This window comes from Myripristis murdjan, chromosome 7 (assembly GCF_902150065.1).
Source record: "Myripristis murdjan chromosome 7, fMyrMur1.1, whole genome shotgun sequence".
NCBI lineage: Eukaryota > Metazoa > Chordata > Actinopteri > Holocentriformes > Holocentridae > Myripristis > Myripristis murdjan.
The window spans coordinates 4,227,241-4,250,050 of NC_043986.1; the positions used below are offsets into that span (position 1 = coordinate 4,227,241).

Below are 22,810 nucleotides of genomic sequence, written 5' to 3' on the forward strand. Positions count from 1 at the left end.
CTGTAGTGGAATTAAAATCTTATTATGCCTACTCTTATTGTGATGGCCCACTGGCACATGTAGACATAAAATACAATGTTTTTCACAATGTGCACATTGACTGGGCAAAATAAGAAACACACAGTATGTAAAAAAATGTAAAACATAGCCATATCTATTGTTATACACTATATTTTTTCAAACAACCCTGTACGATTCATCCTGTTTAAACAGATTTTAAACAGATTTCACACATCGTCAAGTCAAATCGGCAGAAATTTTCATTCAGGGCCGATACCGATATTTCCTTTTTAAAGCTGATATCTGCTGATATCAGTGACATGAAGTTCAGAGTCCAGTATCTCCAAATACAGAGGATGTCGTCTGTAAACGTTAACCTGAGTTACCTGCTGTCCTTTAAAATCTACCCTGATTTGCTTTTTATTTTTCACAGTTAGTCTTTCAGGTAATTAAGGGATCATTAAGAATGGATCTCACTTCTGTGTTGGGATGAGCCTTCCTATTGCTCTGCTTTACAGACAAAACATACATACTGTCTGTCCAATAATAAAGGCTGAGGACTGATAATTTAATTTTGTAATTAGGTATGACACAATCAGAATGTGGGGTAAAGTATTAAAAAGCCACACATCAGAGTACTCAGATTACTTTTTTGTGGTAACTAACCAGACAACTTAGTTGCTCAAGTGAAGTTATCAGGTACATAGATTATATAGTTTGCATAGATAGATATAAAATATATGATACTCATGGCTTATTAAAGTAAAACAATATTGAAAAAGGAAGCTCATGGGACAGTGTTGGAAAAACGAGTGCTGCAGTAACGCCGAAAAAAAAGTTCCAGGCAGCATTTTTACATTGTTAATATAATCAAGTTTTCAAATAAGCAAACGGTTTCTCTCCAGTGTCAATTATCCTGATTGTTTAGTTGGCTCAAGAACAGATGAAAACGAAAATCCCCGTCCCTGTCGTTTGTCCTCGGCGGCTCTGTGGGTTTACTGTGGCTCGTACTTTGGTGTTCAGCTCAGCCAGGAAACACTAACGAGAGAGATGAAGCCGTCCCCGAACATCCTGGAAGTGTTTCCAGTGTTTTGAGTTCGTCTGTGTGTCGTTCCCGTCACCAGCCTGCAGAGTTAATTACAGGCCGCACCTCGACTGCAGTTTTAAACACAGTAGTAAGAACAAAGGGGGTTTTATTTTTAGCAACACAAAAGCACTGTAAAGTTACTTTTTTTCTGTAGACAACACAAATTAATGAGTTACATTTAACGGCAGGAAAATAGTAATGTAACAAGGTACGTTTAATTAATGAAACATTACCTAAATTTGCAAGTTTGTACAATATTTCAAAAAACATAAATATCAAAGGTAGATAACATTGTGGCCTGTGAATGAGAAATAAAATTCACTCCTTCCTTTGGGAATCTAAACTAATACATGAATTACTTGACACTGTGGATGGTGATTCATTGCTTTGGTTACCTGGTGTATTTAAGTGACTGTGGCAGCGATCTACAAAACAAGAGAAAAGTTTTATCAGTCTTCCTCCAAGTGATGGTCTTCCTCTCTCTCTCTCTTCTTCTCTGGTGTTTCGTTGCGTCCTGTCTGTGGACTCCACGCTCAGACAAGCAGCTCAAATCACATTATTTTTCTTCTCTCTTTGCATATCCAATCCACGTCTAAACAGCAAAAATCACCTGTAATCAGATTTTTTTTTTCACGTCACATTCAAAACACATTTGTCGGTGTTTTTTGTGATGCCACACGTCTCTGAAACTCCCACTCAGTGTAACCTCTCCGATTTTTTTTTTTTTTTTACCTTTTTCTTTTCTTTTTCGTTTCACTGTGGCAAGAGGAGCTGAGAATGACATGTGGAGGAGAGAGGACTGTAGCGCTTCGATAAATGAAAAGAGAACGTCTGATGCATTCTGAAACTGTCATATTTTTATTCATTTATTTATTTATTTTTTAAATTGAATTGAATTGAATATACTTTGTCCCTGAGGGGGAATTTGGCTTGAACTCAATGGAGCTGCCAGGTGTCACGTTAAACATGTACACACAGACACAAACAGACACGTAAAAACCCACACGCAGACACGCAAGACTTGTTAAAACGATCATAAAATTAGAAAAAAAAAGTTGTTAAAGTAAGGCTGAATTGACATCAGATTTCGTGTGTTTAAATGCTTTTGAATAATTATTAAAAAAAATGAATAAATCCAACAAAACTGAAGGGAAAATTATAACCATTCTGTCCTTGAGGGAATTAAGTAAGGGCAACACACCACAACTTAATGTTTTTTCTGTAACTTAATTAAACACAAATCCAGTGAAAAGGGAAATGACAGTTGATATAATAATAATAATGATATATTTTTTATTTTTCAATTAATATTTTTTATTTTTCCTTTTAATTATTTTTTATTTTTCCTTTAATTGCTCTCGTGATATTTGTATCAGGTCATTGCTGTTGTTATTGTTAGCATTATTAACATTATCATCACTACCACTATTATTATTGTGAGCTTATAAGTCAGTATATGTATGCATGAGAGGGTATGTTCTGTGTATGTACGATATAAATAAATTAAAAAAAAAAAAAAAAAAAAAAAAAGACAGTTGATATAATAACGATATTATCGGAAACGTTGCACATTTGCTTTTGTTTCCGCTGTCTTTCCGATGGAGAGGCGGCGTCTGAGTGGTTTTCATATCGGTCATCACGTAAATCAAAATTACAGTACTGATTAATGTGAATTTGGGCCTCGATAATCTTCTGCGATCGATAATTCATCGATTGAACGTAGCTGAAATTGTGGCAGACGTGGCAGCAGTGAGTAAGGCAGGGTGACAGTCGACAGAAACCTTGCAGACGGCTGGCAGAACAGGTGAAGGTCAGATTATCGTCACGTCAGTGTGTTAGAACAGCCGACACAGTAATGAATAGGCTGTCTCTCTGTCTGTCAGTATTGTGCTGTATACTGTGTCTTCTCTCACAAGTTCAACAAGCAGAAACAACAACAACAAAAAAAAAAGCTACTGTAAGAGTTTTCCGCCCACGCCGTCAGAGTCCGTTAACAGACTTTATTTCTCCTCCAGATGACAGCTCAGAAAAGTAAGTGAGTGTAATTTGTTTACTTGGGAATGAACTCGGGAAACCAGTTGTGGTTTTTAAAAGGTAATTACTTCATACCGCGGTGTCTCACAGAAATTAATTGCACAAACCTGGGAGTCAGCCACTCGAAATGACATGAAACACTCAGCGTGCCCACTCTGCCCTTTCTCCATGCAGAGGACCACAGAAATAAGACGAGTACTATTCAGACCTTTCTGCTTTTAATATATACATTACTGTACAGTAAATGTCACGTCTCGGGGTTTACAGTGGAGGCGTTTTCCTACAGATTTAGATCGTTACCTGAAGCGTAAATTAAACACGTGGGAAAGTGAGGTGAAAATTTCTCGGTATTTTTAGTAGTTATTTTCTTTGTGGTCCCTTTCTCACCTAAAAGCCTTGAGGCTGTCTTGCAGCAGCCACAGAACGAGCTACAACTCTGATGGGCTGATGCACCGGAAAACACGCTTGTTAGTTAGAAAGTAACGTGACCGGCCGACTCAATGAAGCGAGTTCCCTCTTCGTAATCGAGTCACGTTTTTTTTTTTTTAATATTTTCATTGTAAACAAGCAACATCTCAAACTGTAAAATCCGTAAAGACCATCAGATTATGCATTTCTAAAGATCTCCTCCCTGCTGTAAGGATGAAATCCAACATTACACAGGATAATTGTGGATGTTAATTGACCTCTGGCAGCGTTTAAGTCGACACCGCCGCTGTTCACGACTCCGGTTAACCCCAAACTAACACCCATAAATCTGCAGCAAATCAACAGCTGGACCGCTCGTTTGCATAAACGTTCTGTTGGCATCTCAGGTTCTCCTTACGCTCTCTCCTCCTCCTTTGTGTGTCGTGTCCACCTTCCTTTTGTTTCTGAACTGGAGTGAATCGGCGAAATCAATAGGGGATGGTGGATTTCACCCGGTCAGTGTGTTTTCATGGAGGAGAGCGCGCTGTCCTGCTGGTTGTTTTAGGCCAGGCTGCTCCCTGGAGGAGGAGGAGGAGGAGGAGGAGGAGGAGGAGGAGGAGGAGGAGGAGGAGGAGGATGTTCTAGTGGGACAAAGAGATTCTCATTATCCCTCCTCCTCCTCCTCCTCATTCATCTTCACCCTCCTCCACCAAAACACATACCCCACCCCCCTCCAGCACCTCTCCTCCTCACCTCCTCCTCCTCCTCCCCACTGGGTCTCTCTCGCTCCCCATAGACATCCCTCCCTCTCCTCCACCCTGCCCATCCCTCTTTCTTGTTCAGCTTCTCTTTCTCCTTCCACCCCCCCCCCCCCCACCCCTCTAAAGCCCATTCACTGCCAACACAGTGGGATAATTAGCTCAGTGCTTCGAAGATCTGTGTGTGTGTGTGTGTGTGTGTTTGCATGTGTGTGTGGCCTTAATAATCAACAATCAAGATCATTGTCACACTTATTGTAATCATAATTATCATCATCATCGTCATTCTGCAATACTTTATGTTCATACTGAGGAAAAAAAACGGCACTTGAGTGTTTCCAAAGTGCTGCTGGTCCCGTTCCCAAAAAGAGGTGGACGTTCACGGATAAACATGTCAACATGGCTAATTACTTAAGATACCATTAATGAGATTTAATCGTCTGTTTGCAAGCGTGGAAGAGGATACTTAAGACTGTACAATATTGCTTCAGCTTCGACATCGCAATGTGTGCGTGACGTACGATGCCAAGTAAGGCAGATTCACTCAAACGCATCACGGTGCAGGTTTTCTGCAGCTCGATACAAAAGGGAAACTCACAGCCTTCTCATTTTCCATGACTGACCTACCAGAAAATACATCATTTAGTCTGATTTAAGGGTTCTCGGAGACACAGATTTGAGTGAAGAGCTGCGCTTGATCACTTTATCCAGAAACTCGTCGCTGAGCACAACCTGAACATGAGCGCTGCCTGTTCTGTTTGTTTGGCAAACTGATGAAGAATCACCGAGGGTTACCAGCTGCACCTCGTCCCCCTGCTGGTTAAAAGTTAAAAAGTTACTGTCAGGGCGCTGCTCTGTGAGGCAAGAAACACCGCACACACACACACACACATACATACACACACACACACACAACTTGCAGCATTCATATCTATGTGTAATTACATTCTGCCGAAACATAAATAAATCTGTCACTTGTGTTTGTTGTACCATCCTCGGCCGTGCTGGGATGCCCACCAGTATTTGGCGTGCACAGTGTGTGTGTTTATCTTCCACCATGCAAATTATGCATAACTTTGAATAACACAACTGTAAAAATTTTACAAATGGCCTCATTTATGAAGAAACGTATGTGGTTTTACGTCTCCACCTGTTTTCTCTCCAGTTTCAGAGGCACAAGTGAAACAGAAGTCCAAGCTGATTTCAAACTAGGAGGGTTTTTTGTTGTGTTAGAGGAGCATAGACCTTTAAAGTAACCAAATTATGAAAATTATGACTGTTAATTGTACATCTGTACATGAATAAAACATTGCATTAATCTGGTGAAATTCCATAAAGTTTTTCATATTGCAGTATCCGTACATTCATTTTCCAAACCGCTTATTCTAATTAGGACTGCAGGGTATGTTGAAACATACACTACTCACAAAAAGTTAGGGATATTTGGCTTTTGGGTGAAATTTATGAAAAATATAAAAAGTTCATGCTACAGTGATATTATATCATGAAAGTAGGGCATTTAAGTAGAAGCATACACTGGTGATTTCCTCATCTCAAACAATTCTTGAAACAAAAGCCAACAACAGTGGTGGATATACCACAACAAAAAATGTCAGTGTCAATAACTTGTCATGTGCCCTTGAGCATCAACTACAGCTTGACAGCGACGTCTCCTGCTGTTCACAAGTCGACTTATTGTCTGCTGAGGCATGGCATCCCACTCTTCTTGAAGGGCGGCCCTCAGGACATTGAGGTTCTGGGGTACAGAGCTCCGAGCCTCTACACGGCGACTCAGCTGATCCCATAGGTTTTCTATGGGATGCAGGTCTGAGAAAGTGCAGGCCACTCCATTTGAGGTACCCCAGTCTCCAGCAGCCGTTCCCTAATGATACGACCTCGATGAGCTGGAGCATCAAACACCTGATGTGAATTTTGCCGTTAAGCTCCTTGTTAGAGAACAGCAACTTGTGCAAAAAGTACTGAAACATTGAACAGTTGGACATGTGCATTCAAAAGTTTACAGAAGGTCACATTAAGTTCACCTGTAAAGGTCAGAATGCATTTTAGGTTCATCCTGAAATTTCACCTGAAAGCCGAATATCCCTAACTTTTTGTGAGTAGTGTATATCACAGGAAAAAAAAAAAACATCACAATGTCATGTTTTTCCAATATCTTGCAGCCCTACTTAAAGTGCAATCTGTGAATGAACCGGCTGCATGTCTTTTTTTTTTTTTTTTCAGAGCAACAGGTAACTACGTTTTGGGAAATTGTGTTAATTTTGAGGCAGACTAACAATACCACTGGTATGAGATGGAGGCTTTCAGTCATGTTGATGTCATCAGTGTGTGTTTGACGGGGTCTGCAGATCAGTGTTCACCTGTTTTCAGACCAGGTGTTGACCCAGTAGAAAGTAGCAGTCATCCTGGTTCAAACCATGTGTGTGTTTTCGGGATGCAGTGGTCCCTCGTTTATCGCGGGAGTTACGTTCTAAAAATAACCCGCAATAGGCGAAATCCACGAAGTAGTCAGCTTTATTTTTTTACAATTATTCTAGATGTTTTAAGGCTGTAAAACCCCTCACTACACACTTTATACACTTTTCTCAGACAGGCATTAACATTTTCTCACTTTTCTCTCTTGTTTAAACTCTCAAAGTTCAAACCTTCGTAGAAAAAGAAGTCCAGTAAAAAAAAAAAAAAAAGCATGCAAAATTGCACCAAAAAAATCCGCGAAACTGCGAGGCCGCGAAAGGTGAACCGCGTTATAGCGAGGGACAGCTGTACACCGATCCACTTTTTCTCATTTCAGGCCAAATTCCAGCGCCTGGGCTTTGGGTGGCGGCCGGTAACAACTTTTTTCCATTACTGTTATTATTATAGTTGTTTTGTTGTTGGAATTGTGTGCAAAAATGTATTCCAACGCAATGAATTGGAACTGAAGGTTGAGTAGGCTTCACATACAAACACGTGTAGGAGTGCAAATTCCTATGACAACCTCCTTTAATGTCTGGAAAAACTTGAACAAATCAAGCGCACTCCGAGTTCATAGGTTTCTCTTGAAGTCATGACCACTACAATCTGACTGCAGTACCTGCACACTCCACTGTGGCGCTATACCGTGATCAGCACCATGCATCTGGAAAGGCACCATTGATGAAGAAGAAAAACTACCTGCAGCCAGGTTAACAGTCTGTTATGGAGGCGGTAATTGTTGATTAACTGTAGAGATTTTGTAGAAATACTAAAGTCGGGTTTGTGTGCGTAACATCAGTCCAACATCTGGACTGACACTGACACCGATACCAGTATTCGTATTTGGGCATCCCTAGTGTTGTTTTATGTTGGAGGAGTGTTTGGATGAGAAGGTGAGAGACACAAGGAGGGAAATAAAGAGTGTTGGCAGAGAGAGAGAGAGAGAGAAGGAATCAGACGAGATGGAGACGGAGGAGAGATGATAGCTGGTTAGATGCAGTGAGACGGAGTGACGGGATACCACAGAGAGGTCACAGTCAGCAGGTTGTTGGGTGGGGGATGTGTGCTCTGCAGTGTGTTGGTTTGTGTCAGCTTACTGACTGTGTCATGGCCCATTTAGTCGCTGCCAGTCCTGCCTGCCCGCCCGCCCGCCTGCCTGCCTGCCCGGCTGCATGTGGTGACTGTAAGCGGGATTATCCCTGACTGCAGCAGTAAACTCTCCAGACCTCCACTTCCTTCCTTCTCTCACTTCTTCTCAGAGCTGCTGCAGTAAACTCTGCTGTATCACACTCGGCTCTCCTCGCAGCCGTAATCCTCGGCCTTCCGTGAGATTCTGCTTTCTGCTCAGCTCACGTTCCCCCAGATGAGATCTGAGTTCCCGAGGAGAACCGTCTTCCCGAGAGAACAGACCTCCTTGGAGTGCGAGAAGATTATCGCAAACATATTGTCATTTTCTCCTTTAAATGATCATCATGGGCATATCCAATCCAATCCAATCCACTTTATTTATATAGCACAATTTAACAAACCCAAGGTTTTCCAAAGTGCTGCACAGCAAGATAAAACACCACAAAATAACACAACAAAAGCAGAATTAAAAGGTAAAAAAAACACAGTAGGATAACATGATAAAATAAAATAATAGCAATTAAAATACAATCAGATAAAGTAAATAATAATAATAATAATAATAATAATAAAACAAAATAGGATAGAATAAATAAAATATATAAAAATATTAAAACAAAATATAAAAATATATAAAAGACAGTTACTTGTAATGTTCTTAATCTGAGAACTGAAGGATTTTTCTACCACTGCATTGCAAGTTGTGCTGGACAAGAGCATTGACTAAATGTGTAAAATGTGATGTGGTTTGCATGTGATTTTGCCTGTGATGGTTTCATACCCCATGGAGTTGCAGTAGCATCACTAACAAGCGCTGAGACACATGAAAAAGCTGTGATGTGGTGTGGAAAAATTGTGTGTTTAAAGTGTGTCAGTGATTTAACGTGAACCTTCCTGGTAAGAGATACTTCAGCAGCTGTAATAGTTCGTGTGTGTGTGTGTGTGTGTGTGTTTGTGTGTGTGTTTTGACTGTTGATCTGTGAGGTGGTCTGCAGGTGTATCACTGGAGCTGAGGGCTATAATTGTATGTGTGTGTGTGTGTGTGTGTGTGTGTGTGTGTGTGTGTGTGTTTCTTTGCTCTGCTCCTACGTCAGGGTCCTTTGTGGATGTTGATGCAGTTGTCATGTCAGCCAGTATATCTGTTTGTGTGTGTGTGTGTGTGTGTGTGTGTTTCCCTTAGTGTGTGGTCACCACGAGTGTGTCAGAGTGAGTGTGTGTGTGTTCGTGTGTGCTCTCATCCTTGATCCCTTCTTCTCTCTCTCTGCATCCCTCCATCCTGAGCTGCCTGGCGAAAGAGGGAGAGAGTAATCATGTACACTAGCTTCCGTGCCATGATTGTTCGTATGTGTGTGTGTGTGTGTGTGTGTGTGTGTGTGTGTAAGCATGTCAGTGTGCTTGTGTGTGTAGCTGCCATGTATGTGTCCATGTGTTTGGGTGTGTGTGTGTGTGCATGCGTGTATGTGTGTGTGATGCAGGTTGGCTGCATCTTCTTGCCCTCGCGGCTCAGCTCAGCTCATACTTGATCCTACAGGAGCTGTGTGTGCGTGTGCATGTGCGTGTGTGTGTGTGTGTGTGTGTGTGTATTCCAGTGTATTGGGTGGAAGAGAGGAGGAGGAGGAGGAGGAGGAGAGGGGGATGGGGTGGGTGGTTGGCAGAATGGGGGGTGGGATGTGCATGTGTGTGTGTGTGTGCGCACGTGGGGGGGGTGCAGGTTGCCGTCAGTGAATGGAACCCTTGCGTATCCTAGCAACAGGCTTGTTTGGAAATGGGATGGAGAGAAAGAGAGAGAGGAAGAGGAGTGGAGATGGAGGAGAGGGAGAGAGTCCACAAAAACCAGAGGAAATGAGAGAGAGAGAGGGAGAGAGGTTGCTAATTATGTGTTGGATGGAGGGAGTGGAGGGCCTCGAGGTGCAGCCGGGCGGAGGGGTGGAGGGGCGGAGGGGTGGAGGGGTGGAGGGGCGGAGGGGTGGAGGGGTGGAGGGGCGGAGGGGTGGAGGGTCAGATAGAAAGGCGACCTCGTGTTGGAGAAACAGGATTGGAATAAGAGAGCGAAGAAGCCGGGCGAGATGGCGGCAGCGGCGGCGGCTCCATTTCCGTCCGTCCGTCCGTCAGGCAAATTCCACGCAAACTCATGAAATGTCACAAAAAATCAAATGCAGATTAGGTGCATGTCCGTCAGCCGGGCTGAGGCGAATAAACGCTAAAAAAAAAAAAAAAAAAAAAAAAGAAACAGAACCACTAGGAAAATGAAAAGAGTCCTTCAGGAGCTGATTAGTTTTGGGCCGGCTGTCATCGCTCTTTAGTGTCAGATAGTGTTGGGCCATATTTCATGCCTCCATCCACGGAGGAAAACAAAGAAATGCACTTCTCTGCGTCGTAATGCACAGCTAATGGGCGCTGGACCACGGCGGGAACCCTCTGTGCAACACGGACACTTTTCAACGGTTGTGCATTGAAATTAAACCGACCCCGTCCATCCATGTTCCACCACGGTTCCTTCAGTGATGAAAACGTTTTCCATTTACGGCGGACACACTGCAAAAACGCAAAATCTTACCAAGATTATTTGTCTTATTTCAAGTCAAAATGTCTTATTTCTAGTCAAAATATCTCATTACACTTAAAATAAGACATGAACACCTCAGAAGTAAATTGTTTTTAGACAATTGTCTCTTGTTTCAAGTGAAAATTTGCTTGAAACAAGTGAAAATTTGCTTGTTTCATTGGCAAAATTTGCCAGTGGAAAAAGTGAAAATCCACTTGAAATAAGTGAAAATTAGCTAGAAACAAGAAACAAATTTTGCCAATGAAACAAGCAAATTTTCACTTGTTTCAAGCAAATTTTCACTTGAAACAAGTGAAAACTGTCTAAAAACAAGTTACTTCTGAGGTGATCATGTCTTATTTTAAGTGTAATGAGATATTTTGACTAGTAAAAAGACATTTTTGACTTGAAATAAGACATAATCTTGGTAAGATTTTGAGTTTTTGCAGTGAATGGGGGAATTTGTCATCAGATTTTGCCGTTTTCCACTCAGCGTTTCTACTTTGAGGCATCAGGATTAAAAAAAAAAAAAATGAATGGAAACCCAGCTAGAGAGACCAAGTGAGAAAAAAGTCTCTTCTTGGACCCTTATGTGAATGTTATCGGCCATCTGCAGTTAGATGTGAAGAATTAGTACTTTATGATGATACGACAATATTCCTAAGCTTGAGTTGAAGTTGTAGTGTTGTTTGTACACGGGATTCGCTGCTCATCCTGCAGAAGACCACCAGGGTTTGTTTGATATTTGGACGTAACAGTTAAATTTCCAAACGGAGATATCTGTTCTTGAAAAAAATGTTTCCGGTTCTTTCAAACTTATTTTTGACATGAAGGTTAAGGACCTTGTGAGCTGCTATTAAAGATCTGAGTCATTCAGCGCCTGCAACAAGGAAAGAGATAACCTTCACGCAGGAATATTCAAATATGTAAAAAGCAAATTGATGAATGAACACAGGTGATGACGCCACAATCTGTATTCATTCAACAATTTGCACTGGGTGACACCCCCAGCCTGCGTCATAAAATGTTTGCTTGATAATCGTTTCCCCCTTTTTTCTATGCTGATGAAAACCCAAGAGGTCAAAACTGGTCGGCTGTCTAATACATGAATTAGCCATGTTTGAATAAAGAGTTTTTACATGTTAAAATATCTGTGCCTGCTTATCTCCTTCCTTGTTTTTGATGTCAAACCCTTTTTTTTTTTACTTGATAAAGAACAATCCTCCAGCACCCCACTACCTCCTCTCACAGTTTTCATTTAATACCTTACAAAACAGGGCCGCTTTTCATCTTAGATAAACCTTTGTTTTTGAAGTATCAACCGATTTAATTTCTGCAAAGCAAGTTCTTTTTTTTTTGTTTGTTTTTCCAGAACGCATGTGTAGTGAATGAAACTCTCAGCAGGATCGGTTTTGTAACGCCAGGCTGTGGAGCCTTGTATGAGCTACTGTGCATCTTTTCACTGAGTCACATTCAGAATCACATCATTACCAATAAACTACTCAGTAAAAAAAAGTATAAAACGGTTTGGAAACATCCAGTCTGTCAGAATGGAAATTTTCAAATGTGCTCTCATCCAATCAGCACTTTTACTATTACTAGACACTTTGGGGGAAACCTACATTGGGTACTGTTCTTTATTTTGACCTTTAAAAATTAACTAGTTGTGTTTTGAATTGACCCTTAATTAGAAAAAGCTTGTTAAAACACATATATCACGTTCAGGAGTGGAAGCCAGCTGTGAGAGCTGGTCTGTGATGAGCCGCACCCTGAATCCATCCATCCAAGTGCAGGAAGTGACCCAAACAGGGGATGTGCTACCATCACAGGTGGTGGTGGGAATGTGTTGAGAGTCGACTCCGTTGGGAAGAGTGGAGCCGGGAGCCTCAGGGCGCTCTGGTTTGAATCGGTGAAACAGTTGATTCTTTGTCACACTGTTCATTTTGCTCAGCTTGGTTTCACAAGGCGAACAAAACCCTATAAAGCCTGAACTATAAAAGAATTGGCAGAAAATTCCAATTTTTTGAAATTGAACTCCTTATTTAGTCCTATAACAAAATGTAATTTTTTTTTTTCCAAAAATATGTCTTTATATGATTTTTCTGTTGTATCATATATGATTCATCAGGTATTAAACATAACACAATTGGTCACAGCAAGATTTCTTTTTTTAACATAAACAGCAATACAACTCTTTATTTATATGCACTTTAACCAGTTTTTGTGTTTCTTTCAAACATTTCTCTCAAATATGTTATTTTCATCCGTTTTTTACTTCGCTTTGTGATACACAAGGAAGCAGTTTCTGTCCTTGTTCAGGCACAGGTGGACGTGACATTTCCCACAGTAAATAGAAGAGAAGTGATTGCCTGTGCAAAGCTGGTTTCCCATGTTGGGAAGTGATCAACATTATCCTTTTGCACATCAGGGGGCACTCGTGGAGCCCTCCTTTTCTGAGGTGGTGGGGTTACCACACGTCTTGGTGGGGACGTTGATGGGGGTATAACAAATAAAATTCAGGGGCTAATAACATTGATTATTTTATTTTGGAACAACTCATACGTGGAAATGGCAAGAAAAATGGTCAATTTCAAAAGAAAAACAATAAAATTATTATGGAGGAAATATGCTCCCAAATGCTTACTTGCTATTTAAAACCTGTAGTATCAAATATGATACACGCATTTTCAACACAGTTTACTGCACACAAAAATGAAAAGTTTGGCTCAATCATAAGTTTATTCAAGTCATCTAACCCTTTTCTCAAAATATTAGTAAAGATATACAAGGTAAACGTACAAGAACACCTCTCAAACAAAATTTGATTGTTGATGCTGGCACCACCTGCGCAACACGTGAAGGCAGGCAAGTTGGGTCAAACCATCTGAGACTCTCTGAGTACTTGAAGTGCCAATGGTATGATCCAGGGTGAACAGGGGAAGTGTCCAAAGGTATTCAACAGTATTTTGGTCAAGTATTGATTAAACTGAAAACGGAATGCATTAATTAATAGCGTGTATCATATATGATATGAATGGTTTTATAGGGTTAAAAAAAAACAAAAAAAACAAGGTGTATGAACAGAAGCCATGTGGGCGCTGCCGGCCCGATCATTGGTCAGGGACAGACAGATATCGCTAGGCTGAAAGGCGGAGAAAGGAAATGTTCACTTTGAGGATGTTTTTTCCCCTCTCACATTTGGCCAGTGCAGAATCCAACATCTGCAACTGTGGCATTTCTTCATTATCACGGTGCTTGTTTGGGCTAAACACCAATATATTTCCTCGTTCCTCCCTTTTGCTCTTATGTTATTAACTGCTGAGTTAACTCCGTAATGCACACCTGAGCTACGGGAGCTGCTTCAACACACGGTGCTTCCTGCAGTTTGGGGTGAATGTCGGTCGGTTTAACTTCACGCTGCAGAGTTTCTATGTAACTTCGCCAACAGAGACCACCTTCCCGACACGGTGCCGCTAAATCGCTCCAAGGGGCTCGGCGCACCAGAGTTGGACTCAGTGGGACTAAACAGGACAGGTGTGAAAACGCCCTCACCGAGCGACGTCTCCCAAATGTTTCTGACACGTTTGGAAGGTCATCGAGAAACATAACTGCGGCGCCGGCTCCATGTTGTCTGCGTATGCAAAAACAGTATTTCCTTATATTTGCATGGTAAATATCTCTGACCAATGAATGGATGATCATCCCGTGTTTCTCACACGCACACACACACACACACACACCTCAGCCAATGTTTTCTGTTTTATGATCTGCTTAAATTTGTGCAATGTGAAGCCGACTCGGCCGACAGGTGACTCCCCTGTGACTGCGTGTCTCCAGTGGCAGTGTGTTGTCTGTACGTGATGCCGTGCTGTTTTCACTTTTTTTTTTTCTTAATTTGCGCAAACAAAAATTAAACTTTGACTGAAAAATAAATGTAATAATATTTTAATTTGAAGAAGTCACAAGGGAAGCTGAAAAAAAACAAACAAAAAAAAAAACATCTTGGCGTGTTGTTGTAATGTGTTTGTAGGTGGTCACCCAAAATATGTAAAGCGGCTAATTTTACATGAGAAAGTGAAGTGGGAAATAGAAACAGGGAAATACCTATTTTCTTTAACTGTGGCACGAGACCCAGAAATGGGTCAGGGGTGTGTGGCTGGTGAGGGCTCACATGACAGGAATACCAATATGTTTTAATGAGCCTGGCTCCCAGGGAGAGAAGCTCAGCTCTCAGTTGGGTCCCGGCTGGAACACGAGCCTAAAAATAGTCTAATTTTCACTGTTTTTTTTTTTTTTTTTTTTTTTTTTTTTTTCCGGACTGTTCTCTGTCATGCTTTCTGCACAGGACGGCCGTGTGTGTGCATGCAGCCTGCAAGCACACAGATATGCTCTCCTCTGTGTGTGTGTGTGTGTGTTTACTGTGTTTGTTTGTTCACTCATGTATGTCCTGCAGAAGGGCAGCTTAGCCCCCCCCCCTCTCCCCCCCTCTCTCTCTTTCGCTCACTGACTTTGACCCCTCCACTGGGCCGACTGTGTGTGTGTGTGTGTGTGTGTGTGTGTGTGTGTGTGTGTGTGTGTGTGTGTGTGTGTATGTCAGACACACGCTGTCCTGTCCTGTCTACTGTGCCTTAAGGTGTCCCCTGAACACACACATCCTCCCCCCTCCGCCCCGTGGCCCATATACATGTGTGTGTGTGTGTGTGTGTCCATGTGCTGTCACATAGGCTACGGTCCCGGGCCAGTGATGTGCCCTACAACCGTAAGGAAGATGAGAGGTGGGGGAGGACCGGCGTTTGTGTGTGTGTGTTTGTGTGTGCCATGTTCTTTCGCTTATATGTAACTATGTGCATGGGTGTGTATGTATATGTGTGTGTGTGTGTGTGTGTGTGTGTGTGTGTGCGTAAATGAATTGGTGTATTGCATGCACACATTTTTTCTTGCATGTGGAAGATTTATTCTTTGCTGCTTTGTCTGGGTGTATATTTGTGTGTGTGTGTTTGTGTGTGTGTGTGTGTGTGTGTGTGTGCTTTACGTCACACTTGGTGCCAGTATCAGGGACAACAAGCATGGGGAGCGGACAGTGGAGGGCAAACATGTCCTCTCTGCCCCATCTCTCCTCGAGGTGCTGTGTGTGTGTGTGTGTGTGTGTGTGTGTGTGTGTGTGTATCCTGGAGCTGTGTGTGTGTGTGTGTGTGTGTGTGTGTGTGTGTCGGCCTGGCTGGTCCTGTGATGTGCCAGGGAGAGGGAAAGGGCACCGCTTGCCTGGCTCACTGTAGAGACACATCACATGAACACGCGGCGGGGAGCAAGGCACCGAGATGTCAGGTTCAAATCTGCTGCAGAAACATCAGGCAGCTCAAATTAATTGATAATATTGGCAAAAAGTAATTGTTTTTGTCATTTAAAAAAAAACAAACAATAACTACCTTTGTTGATTCCAGCTTCTCTGTTCATATCATCATTTATACTTTTTTTTTTTTCTCTTTGGCTGCTGGTCAGAGTAAGGAAGTATTTTAAAAACTTGTTCGGGCTTTATTAACTTCCCGTGAGACTTTGGCATCATTTTTCACACTTAATGGACTAAATGAAAAATCAATTAAAGCTTGTGTAGGTTACTTTTTTTTTCCTTCACGATTCTGACAAATCACCGTTTATACACAGAGGATCTGAGCCAGACTAAATGCACTGAAAAAAAAAAAAAAAAAAAAAAAAAAAAAAAACATTCATCCCGGCTGCTTTTAGAGCTGTAATCTCATTTGTTAAAATCCATTCGGGTCGAATCAAACAACCAATCACCTCAATAAGTGTCGTTACCTCAGTCCAATCACACGCTGCTCACATGCTGTGTGTGAAACTCCTAGGGCAGTCCTTTAACTTTAACTAGTTTATCTGACCGAAGCTACAGAAGGACAGAGAAAAGAGTCGGCCCAGTGCTGCAGGTTTACACAGGATAGCAGAAGAGGTGTTTTTTTTTTTTAGCATGTGCTTCTGAATTAATCAAAAATATAATTAACAATGAAATAAATTATTAGTTGCATCCCAATTGAAATCCCCAAAAATCTTGAGGCACCAAGTTGTTGTTTCTTGCCACCATCCTCTGCTCATTACCGACTTCGTTTAGTTTTACCTCATCTGTCACCAATTAACACAGAAGGGATCCAGCCTATATATTCACACTGCAAAAAGTCAAAATCTTACCAAGATTATTTGTCTTATTTCAAGTCAAAAATGTCTTATTTCTAGTCAAAATATCTCATTACACTTAAAATAAGACATGATCACCTCAGAAGTAACTTGTTTTTAGACAATTTTCAAGCAAAACAAGCAAATTTTCACTTGTTCACTTGTGTCACAAGTAGAAATTTGCTTGTTTCATTGGCAAAATTTGTTTCTTGTGAAGTGAAAATTGTCTAAAAACAAGTTATTTCTGAGCTGATCATGTCTCATTTTAAGTGTAATGAGATATTTTAAGGAGAAATAAGACATTTTTACTTGAAATAAGACAAATAATCTTGGTAAGATTTTGACTTTTTGCAGTGCAGCTTTCCCGTCGTCTGTTCTAAACGCTCTGTGTGTCTGGCGGCTCTCCTGCATTTCGATGCTGTGCTTTACATTTCTGGTTTGTTTGGAAAAAATAAACGGAAGAAGAAGAAGAACTGGGTAATTAGCATGAGCAGCGACGGCCGCCATGGTTGAGCAGACAAAGACAAGAAGAGAAACTCAAACCGAGACGGTCTGGGAGAGAGATGACTCACTGTAGAGTCATTTCCTGTGTGTGTGTGTGTGTGTGTGTGTGTGTGTGTCACGTGGGTGCCCCGCCCCTTCAGGAGGCGAGCAGCTGGATCTCAGCACACAGGAAGTGTGTGCCAGAGCTTGCCACTCAGGCGTCTTTTGCGTAGAGTATCTCTGACTCCAACTCCATCAGCGGGAAATCCAAGCCCCGCCCACACTTGTTTGACTGACAGGTGGAGTGCAGTGCGGAAACGCCACGGCGACGAGAGCTTAACAACAAAGATGGAGGCCAAATTAAAAACAAACAAACACAGATCTCAGGGATTAGAGCTTCATGATGGAATCCATATTATACTGTGTAGATGATGAACTTCACCAGAGGTTCACTTTAATTCTCTCCTCTGCTGCTGACAGTGGTGTGTGTGGACGGGGTGCTTCTTCATCATCATCATCATCATCATCATCATCATCATCATTACCTCTCCTCCCCTCTCCTGCTTTACAAATAAACCACCTTCATCACTTTTCCTTCCTCTTCCTCCTCTCTCCTCCTGCTTCTCCTCCTCTGTCCCAGTAGCCGTGGGGTTTTAACAGCAGCACCAACTACCTGATATCTTTTACCTCCTTCTGTCTTCCTCCTCCTCCTCCTCCTCCTCCTCCTCCTCCTCTTCCTCCTCCTCCTCTTCCTCCTCTTCCTCACCTCTGCCAGGTTGTTGTAATGGCATTGGGTTGGGAGGGAGGCACAGCGAGGGGGTGGTGTGTGCATGTGTGTGTGTGCGTTTGTGCGTGTGTGTGGGGTGGGCACATTAGAAACATCCCCTCTGTGATAAGCTGGAGCTGGTTACCATAGCAACGCTTATTACCTGCACCCTGAGCAAGTGGGGGGAGAGAGCGAGAGAGAGAGATATCAGAAACAGTGAGGGGGGGGGGTCAAGAGATAGTATCCTGATTGTGTGAGTGAGTGTGTGTGTGTGTATGGGTGTGCAAGAGTGCACATGTGTGTTTGATGCTGTGTACGTGTGTGTGTGTGTGTGTGTGTGTGTGTGTGTGTGTGTTTACGACAAAAACACTGCAGTTCATTGACTCTTCATTAGATGCTCTACATCTGGTAAAGGGCGCCCTGGGAGCACCGCTTAAGAATAATGAGGAGACACACACACACACACACACACACACGCGCGCACACACACACGCAGACAACCTGATGCTCTCCCGCCCGTTCACACATGTTGGAAGCAGCAGAAGTTTGCGCGGCGCGACGTCGATATGAAATATTATGTCCGGGCTCGCGGCTCATATCCTGCTTAAGGTCACACACTCACAGCTGTGCGAGTGTGTCTTCATATCGCGTTCTCCGTTATCCCTGCAGACACGAACAGGCACAACACGGCCCGGTGTCCCTGCAGGTACTCATAAACACTCACAGTGCTCTGAGCACGGCTGTGGAAACAGGTCTGAGAGCTGTGAGGCGGCGGCGGGAGGCGGGAGGAGGTGTTGACTCGGCGAACACGTCCCTGCTCATCGTCTTTTAAATTAGAGCTGCAGCGATTATTCAGGCACCAGGAAAATGATAATTGAATCATTGCTACATCGGTGTCTTCTTTTAAATCACTTTTGAAAGGCCATCTTATAATTTTTATGTTATTTTCATACTTACTTTCAATCTTAACTGCGGTGCCATTCTGCACTTAATTATTTTTGACGCTGCGCTTTAGTCTTGCACTGCTCTACTTTAAGTTTAATTCTGTTTTAAGTTTTTATTCAGCTGTTGCAAACGGTAAAACCTTTGCTTTATTTATGGTTTTTAGTCATCCTTTGTATTTGACATTTTATTATTCCCCTATTTCCTCCTGGTTTTTAAATTACTGTGTTTTATTATATCGATGTGTTTTTATGTGTCTGTTGTGAAGCACATTTTCCGGTCATTTCTCCAGTAAAAACACCAAACACCGTCTGATTCCAGCTTCACTTAAGATTACGAAGATGCTAAGATTTTCTTCCTTTTCTCGATTCATTATAAATATCGTTATATCACAATTAAATTAATACTTCAAGCTCCGGTCACTTGCTGTGAGACTTTGTCATTATTTTTCACACTTCATTGGCTAATTGACTGGTTACTGACAAAGTTACTGTTAGTTGCAGCTTCAATCTGAGTCTGGAGTATTGTAAACAGGATCCAGTCTTTACATATATGTATTTTTGGTAGTAAACTCCTCGCTGATCTCTGCAGGGAGACTCAGAGGTCAGAGGTCAGAGGTCGGGCTCGGCAGCAGCAGCAGCCTGGAGGAGCTGCTGCGTTTCGTGAGCGGTTTAACTCGCCCTCGTCCGCTCGCCTCTCGGCGTTTGCCCTTTTGGGAATCCCCTGCCGCCAGCGTACGAGCCTTTCCATTTGTCAGGAAAACTGAAGTGAGCTCTGTGAGATTGACCCTCGCCGGGCCGACGGGGCGAGTCAACAACAGCGGTCACTTCAGAGGTGAAGATGAACCACAATGCATTGCGGTTATCCATTGTTTCCCGATGCAGTGTCAACTTGTAGGAGGGGAAAATTATATAAGCAAACAAATCAATAAAGTAATTACAGTAATCGTATGGAAATTCAACCCATTATTGATGTATACCTCTCCTCAGAACATTAATACCACTACCACCTCCACTAATAATAATAATAATAATAATAATAATAATAATGAGCTATTTTTCATAAATAGCTCGCTGGCTTCACTAAAAATAATTATAACCGACAGTTTATTAGCGTTTCCAAGGGCCTCGAGCAATACAATGCCTCAAGTCTTTGAAAATGAATGATGATTTGATTTTTATTAAATAAAACCTCATGATGATACTGACCTCATGCACTCAGATGTGGACTTCATACAACAGAAAGTAATGAGCGTGGATGAATCCCAAGTCAAATAAACAACCTAGCTGATAGGCCTAAAAATAAAAACTATAAAGATGCACAAAATTAGCCTCTTGTCTGTGTTTCTTATTTGAAACTAATTAATAATGATTGGTTGAGAGAGCTCTTCTTGGCGTTATGCTGGAAGTGGAAACACAGAAGTGACAGGATGGTGGCGTACGTGTTGCCTAGGAACATGCCGCGGACAGCAGCGGTTTCTCCAGTTCCTTTCACCGCCGTAACGCGTCCACCGCCTGAGCCGGACTCAAACACACGGCCACACACACACCGCTGTGACACACACTCAGGTACGAGCCTGAGACAGGAGACACGGCGGCACTAAGCCACACCACGACCGTCTCCAAAAACTTTGATGTGTTTTCTTTTTGTGTGTAACCGGTGAACCATGAACTCCTTGTTTTGTGTGTGTGTGTGTGTGTGTGTGTGTGTATCCTCCTCAGGTCATTATCCCTTCCAACACTCTCCAATAATAAGCCACTCAATTAATATTACAAACCTTCCTCTGCTCTGCACACACACACACACACACTCACACACAGGCACACACACATGTACGCATGTGCACGCGCACACATGCACACACACACACACACACACACACACACACACACACACACACCTGCCCTGTGAGGTCAGCCTCGCATTGGTTGCCATGGTAACAGCAGGCCTTACCATGTGCCGCCAGTTTGTGGTAGGGGAGATGCTTTGTGTGTGTGTGTGTGTGTGTGTGTGTGTTGCACCACCTGTTGTTATCTGCTCAGATGTGTGGAGCTCTCTGGGCAGGTAGGAGATCCTCCTCCCTCTCCACTCCATCCAGCCCCCCTCCCCCCACCCTCTCTGATTCTGTCTATTTTTTTCTCTGTGTGTCTGTCTTTCTCTCCCCCGTTGACACACACACACACACACACACACGCACGCAGGCACACACACATGCGCGCAAACAAAATGAGTTTTCCCACCCTTCCAATTCTCCTTTTGCTTTGCAGCACACACACACACACACACACACACACACACACACACACACACACACACACACTGCACACCTCGCTCTCTCATGGCCTTGTGGGAAATAGGTTCCCAAGACATCCTGGTATTCCCATTGTGGTGTGTGTGTGTGTGTGTGTGTGAAAGAGAGAGAGAGAGAGAGAGAGAGACACAGCTGGTTGTCCTCCACACCAAATAAACAGGTGCTGCCTCCGTCACCATGTGTGTTATTTAGAGCTGTTTCAAAACACTGACTGTAAAAAAAACACCCCTTGTTATGTCTGAAGCACTAATAATTTTGAAAAGTCACATGGAGGAGACATTATGATATTATGAGAAGACAATTAATGACTGAGACCTGTAATGTCTCGCGGAGAAAATTAAATTAGTTAATATTTTTGGTTGGATTGTGGCTTCATGAACTCGGCATGGAGCCGGTTGGTGGTTTGAAGTTTTTCTTCTGCATTGAACTTCAGAGCTCAGCTGTGTTTCTGCCGTTTGCTCTGACCGTGGCAGTTTGTGTGTCCCGAACGCAAAAACATCTCTGTGACCATTTTTGTTGCTCTGATCGTTTTTTGCCTTGTGACTCGAAAAACACCGATACGCTTCAAACCGAGTTTCCCAGATGACTCACAAATCAAAAGCTGGAAATGCTGGACTTTTGTTTTCAGTTATAAGAGAAATCGAAGGAATTGATTTTCTAACGGTGGGGGTTTCATTTCAAAGACCGTTTTCGTTTTCGCTTTGTGCTTGTCGGAGCTCGTGGCATCTGCAACTTACGGGACAACAGATATGTCATCAGAAATATTTTCTGCAGAACAGTGAGAATAACTGAATCTTAATCATCGCTCTCATGACTTGATCTCACTGTATGTACTGAAATATAAATGGTGCACGGTTCACTCGTTCAGTTGTTCAGTCATTCAGTTTTTTAATAATTAAATGCAGAGTGCTCTTAACATGTTGGTGGTGCTACACATGTAAAAAAAAAAAAAAAAAAAAAAATTCATAGTGTCTGTTCTGTTTCTTGTTACCTTTTCTTGTGAGCTGACAGGTGACAGAGACATGAAGGTGTTCCCAGTTTGCTAAATGGTTCTGGTTCAGCACTCCACTCCTCAACATGTAGGACCCACTTTCCCCGAGCACATTTTTTTTTTTTTTTTTTTTTTGCCAGTTTTAACTTTTTGAAAACACATTTTTAGCATCTCGTCCCACACGTTTTGTCGAGTCGCCGCCACCAGACTTGGCAGGACTTTTCTGTGTGACTGAGTCTCTCACCGAGCCAGTGAAGCCAGTAAACCTGAGGAGAGTCGTGGCCTGTTGATAACGCATTACATTTATGCTTTCATCAGCTATGTTCTGAAATAAATTGGTTTGTTTTTTTAAAATTCTGACTTGAATTGAATTCATCAAAATTAAAAGTCTCCTCTCCTCTCTCTCTCTCTCTCTGTCTCTCTCTCTGCAGTGTGTGGACGGCGTCTCCGGCGGCGACTCGTCCCTGAAGCGTGTGGCGGTGGTGGAGGATTTCTTTGACATCATCTATGCCATGCACGTTGAGATCAGCACCGACCCCGGCAAGGCACCCAAACACGCCGGCCAGAAGAAGACCTACAAAGCTGTGAGCGCGCTCAGATTACCTTTGGAAGCACAATGTTTTTACTGCGGCCCTTTGAGCACTGAAGACATGATAATACTCAGCCATGGTTTTGTTAAACTTTGGGTTTAAGTGTGCAAAA

The 22,810-nt window shown here is 42.5% G+C and overlaps 1 protein-coding gene across 2 annotated transcripts in view; it reads left to right on the forward strand.

Annotated features, from left to right (window-relative positions):
* LOC115362229 (nucleolar protein 4-like) overlaps window positions 1-22,810 on the forward strand; it is a 230,872-nt gene that overhangs the window by 28,493 nt on the left and 179,569 nt on the right. For both annotated transcript variants that reach the window (XM_030056080.1, XM_030056081.1), the window contains exon 2: window positions 22,540-22,692. In XM_030056080.1, coding sequence (XP_029911940.1) covers window positions 22,540-22,692 — 153 coding nt within the window. The remainder of the gene's footprint in view (window positions 1-22,539; window positions 22,693-22,810) is intronic.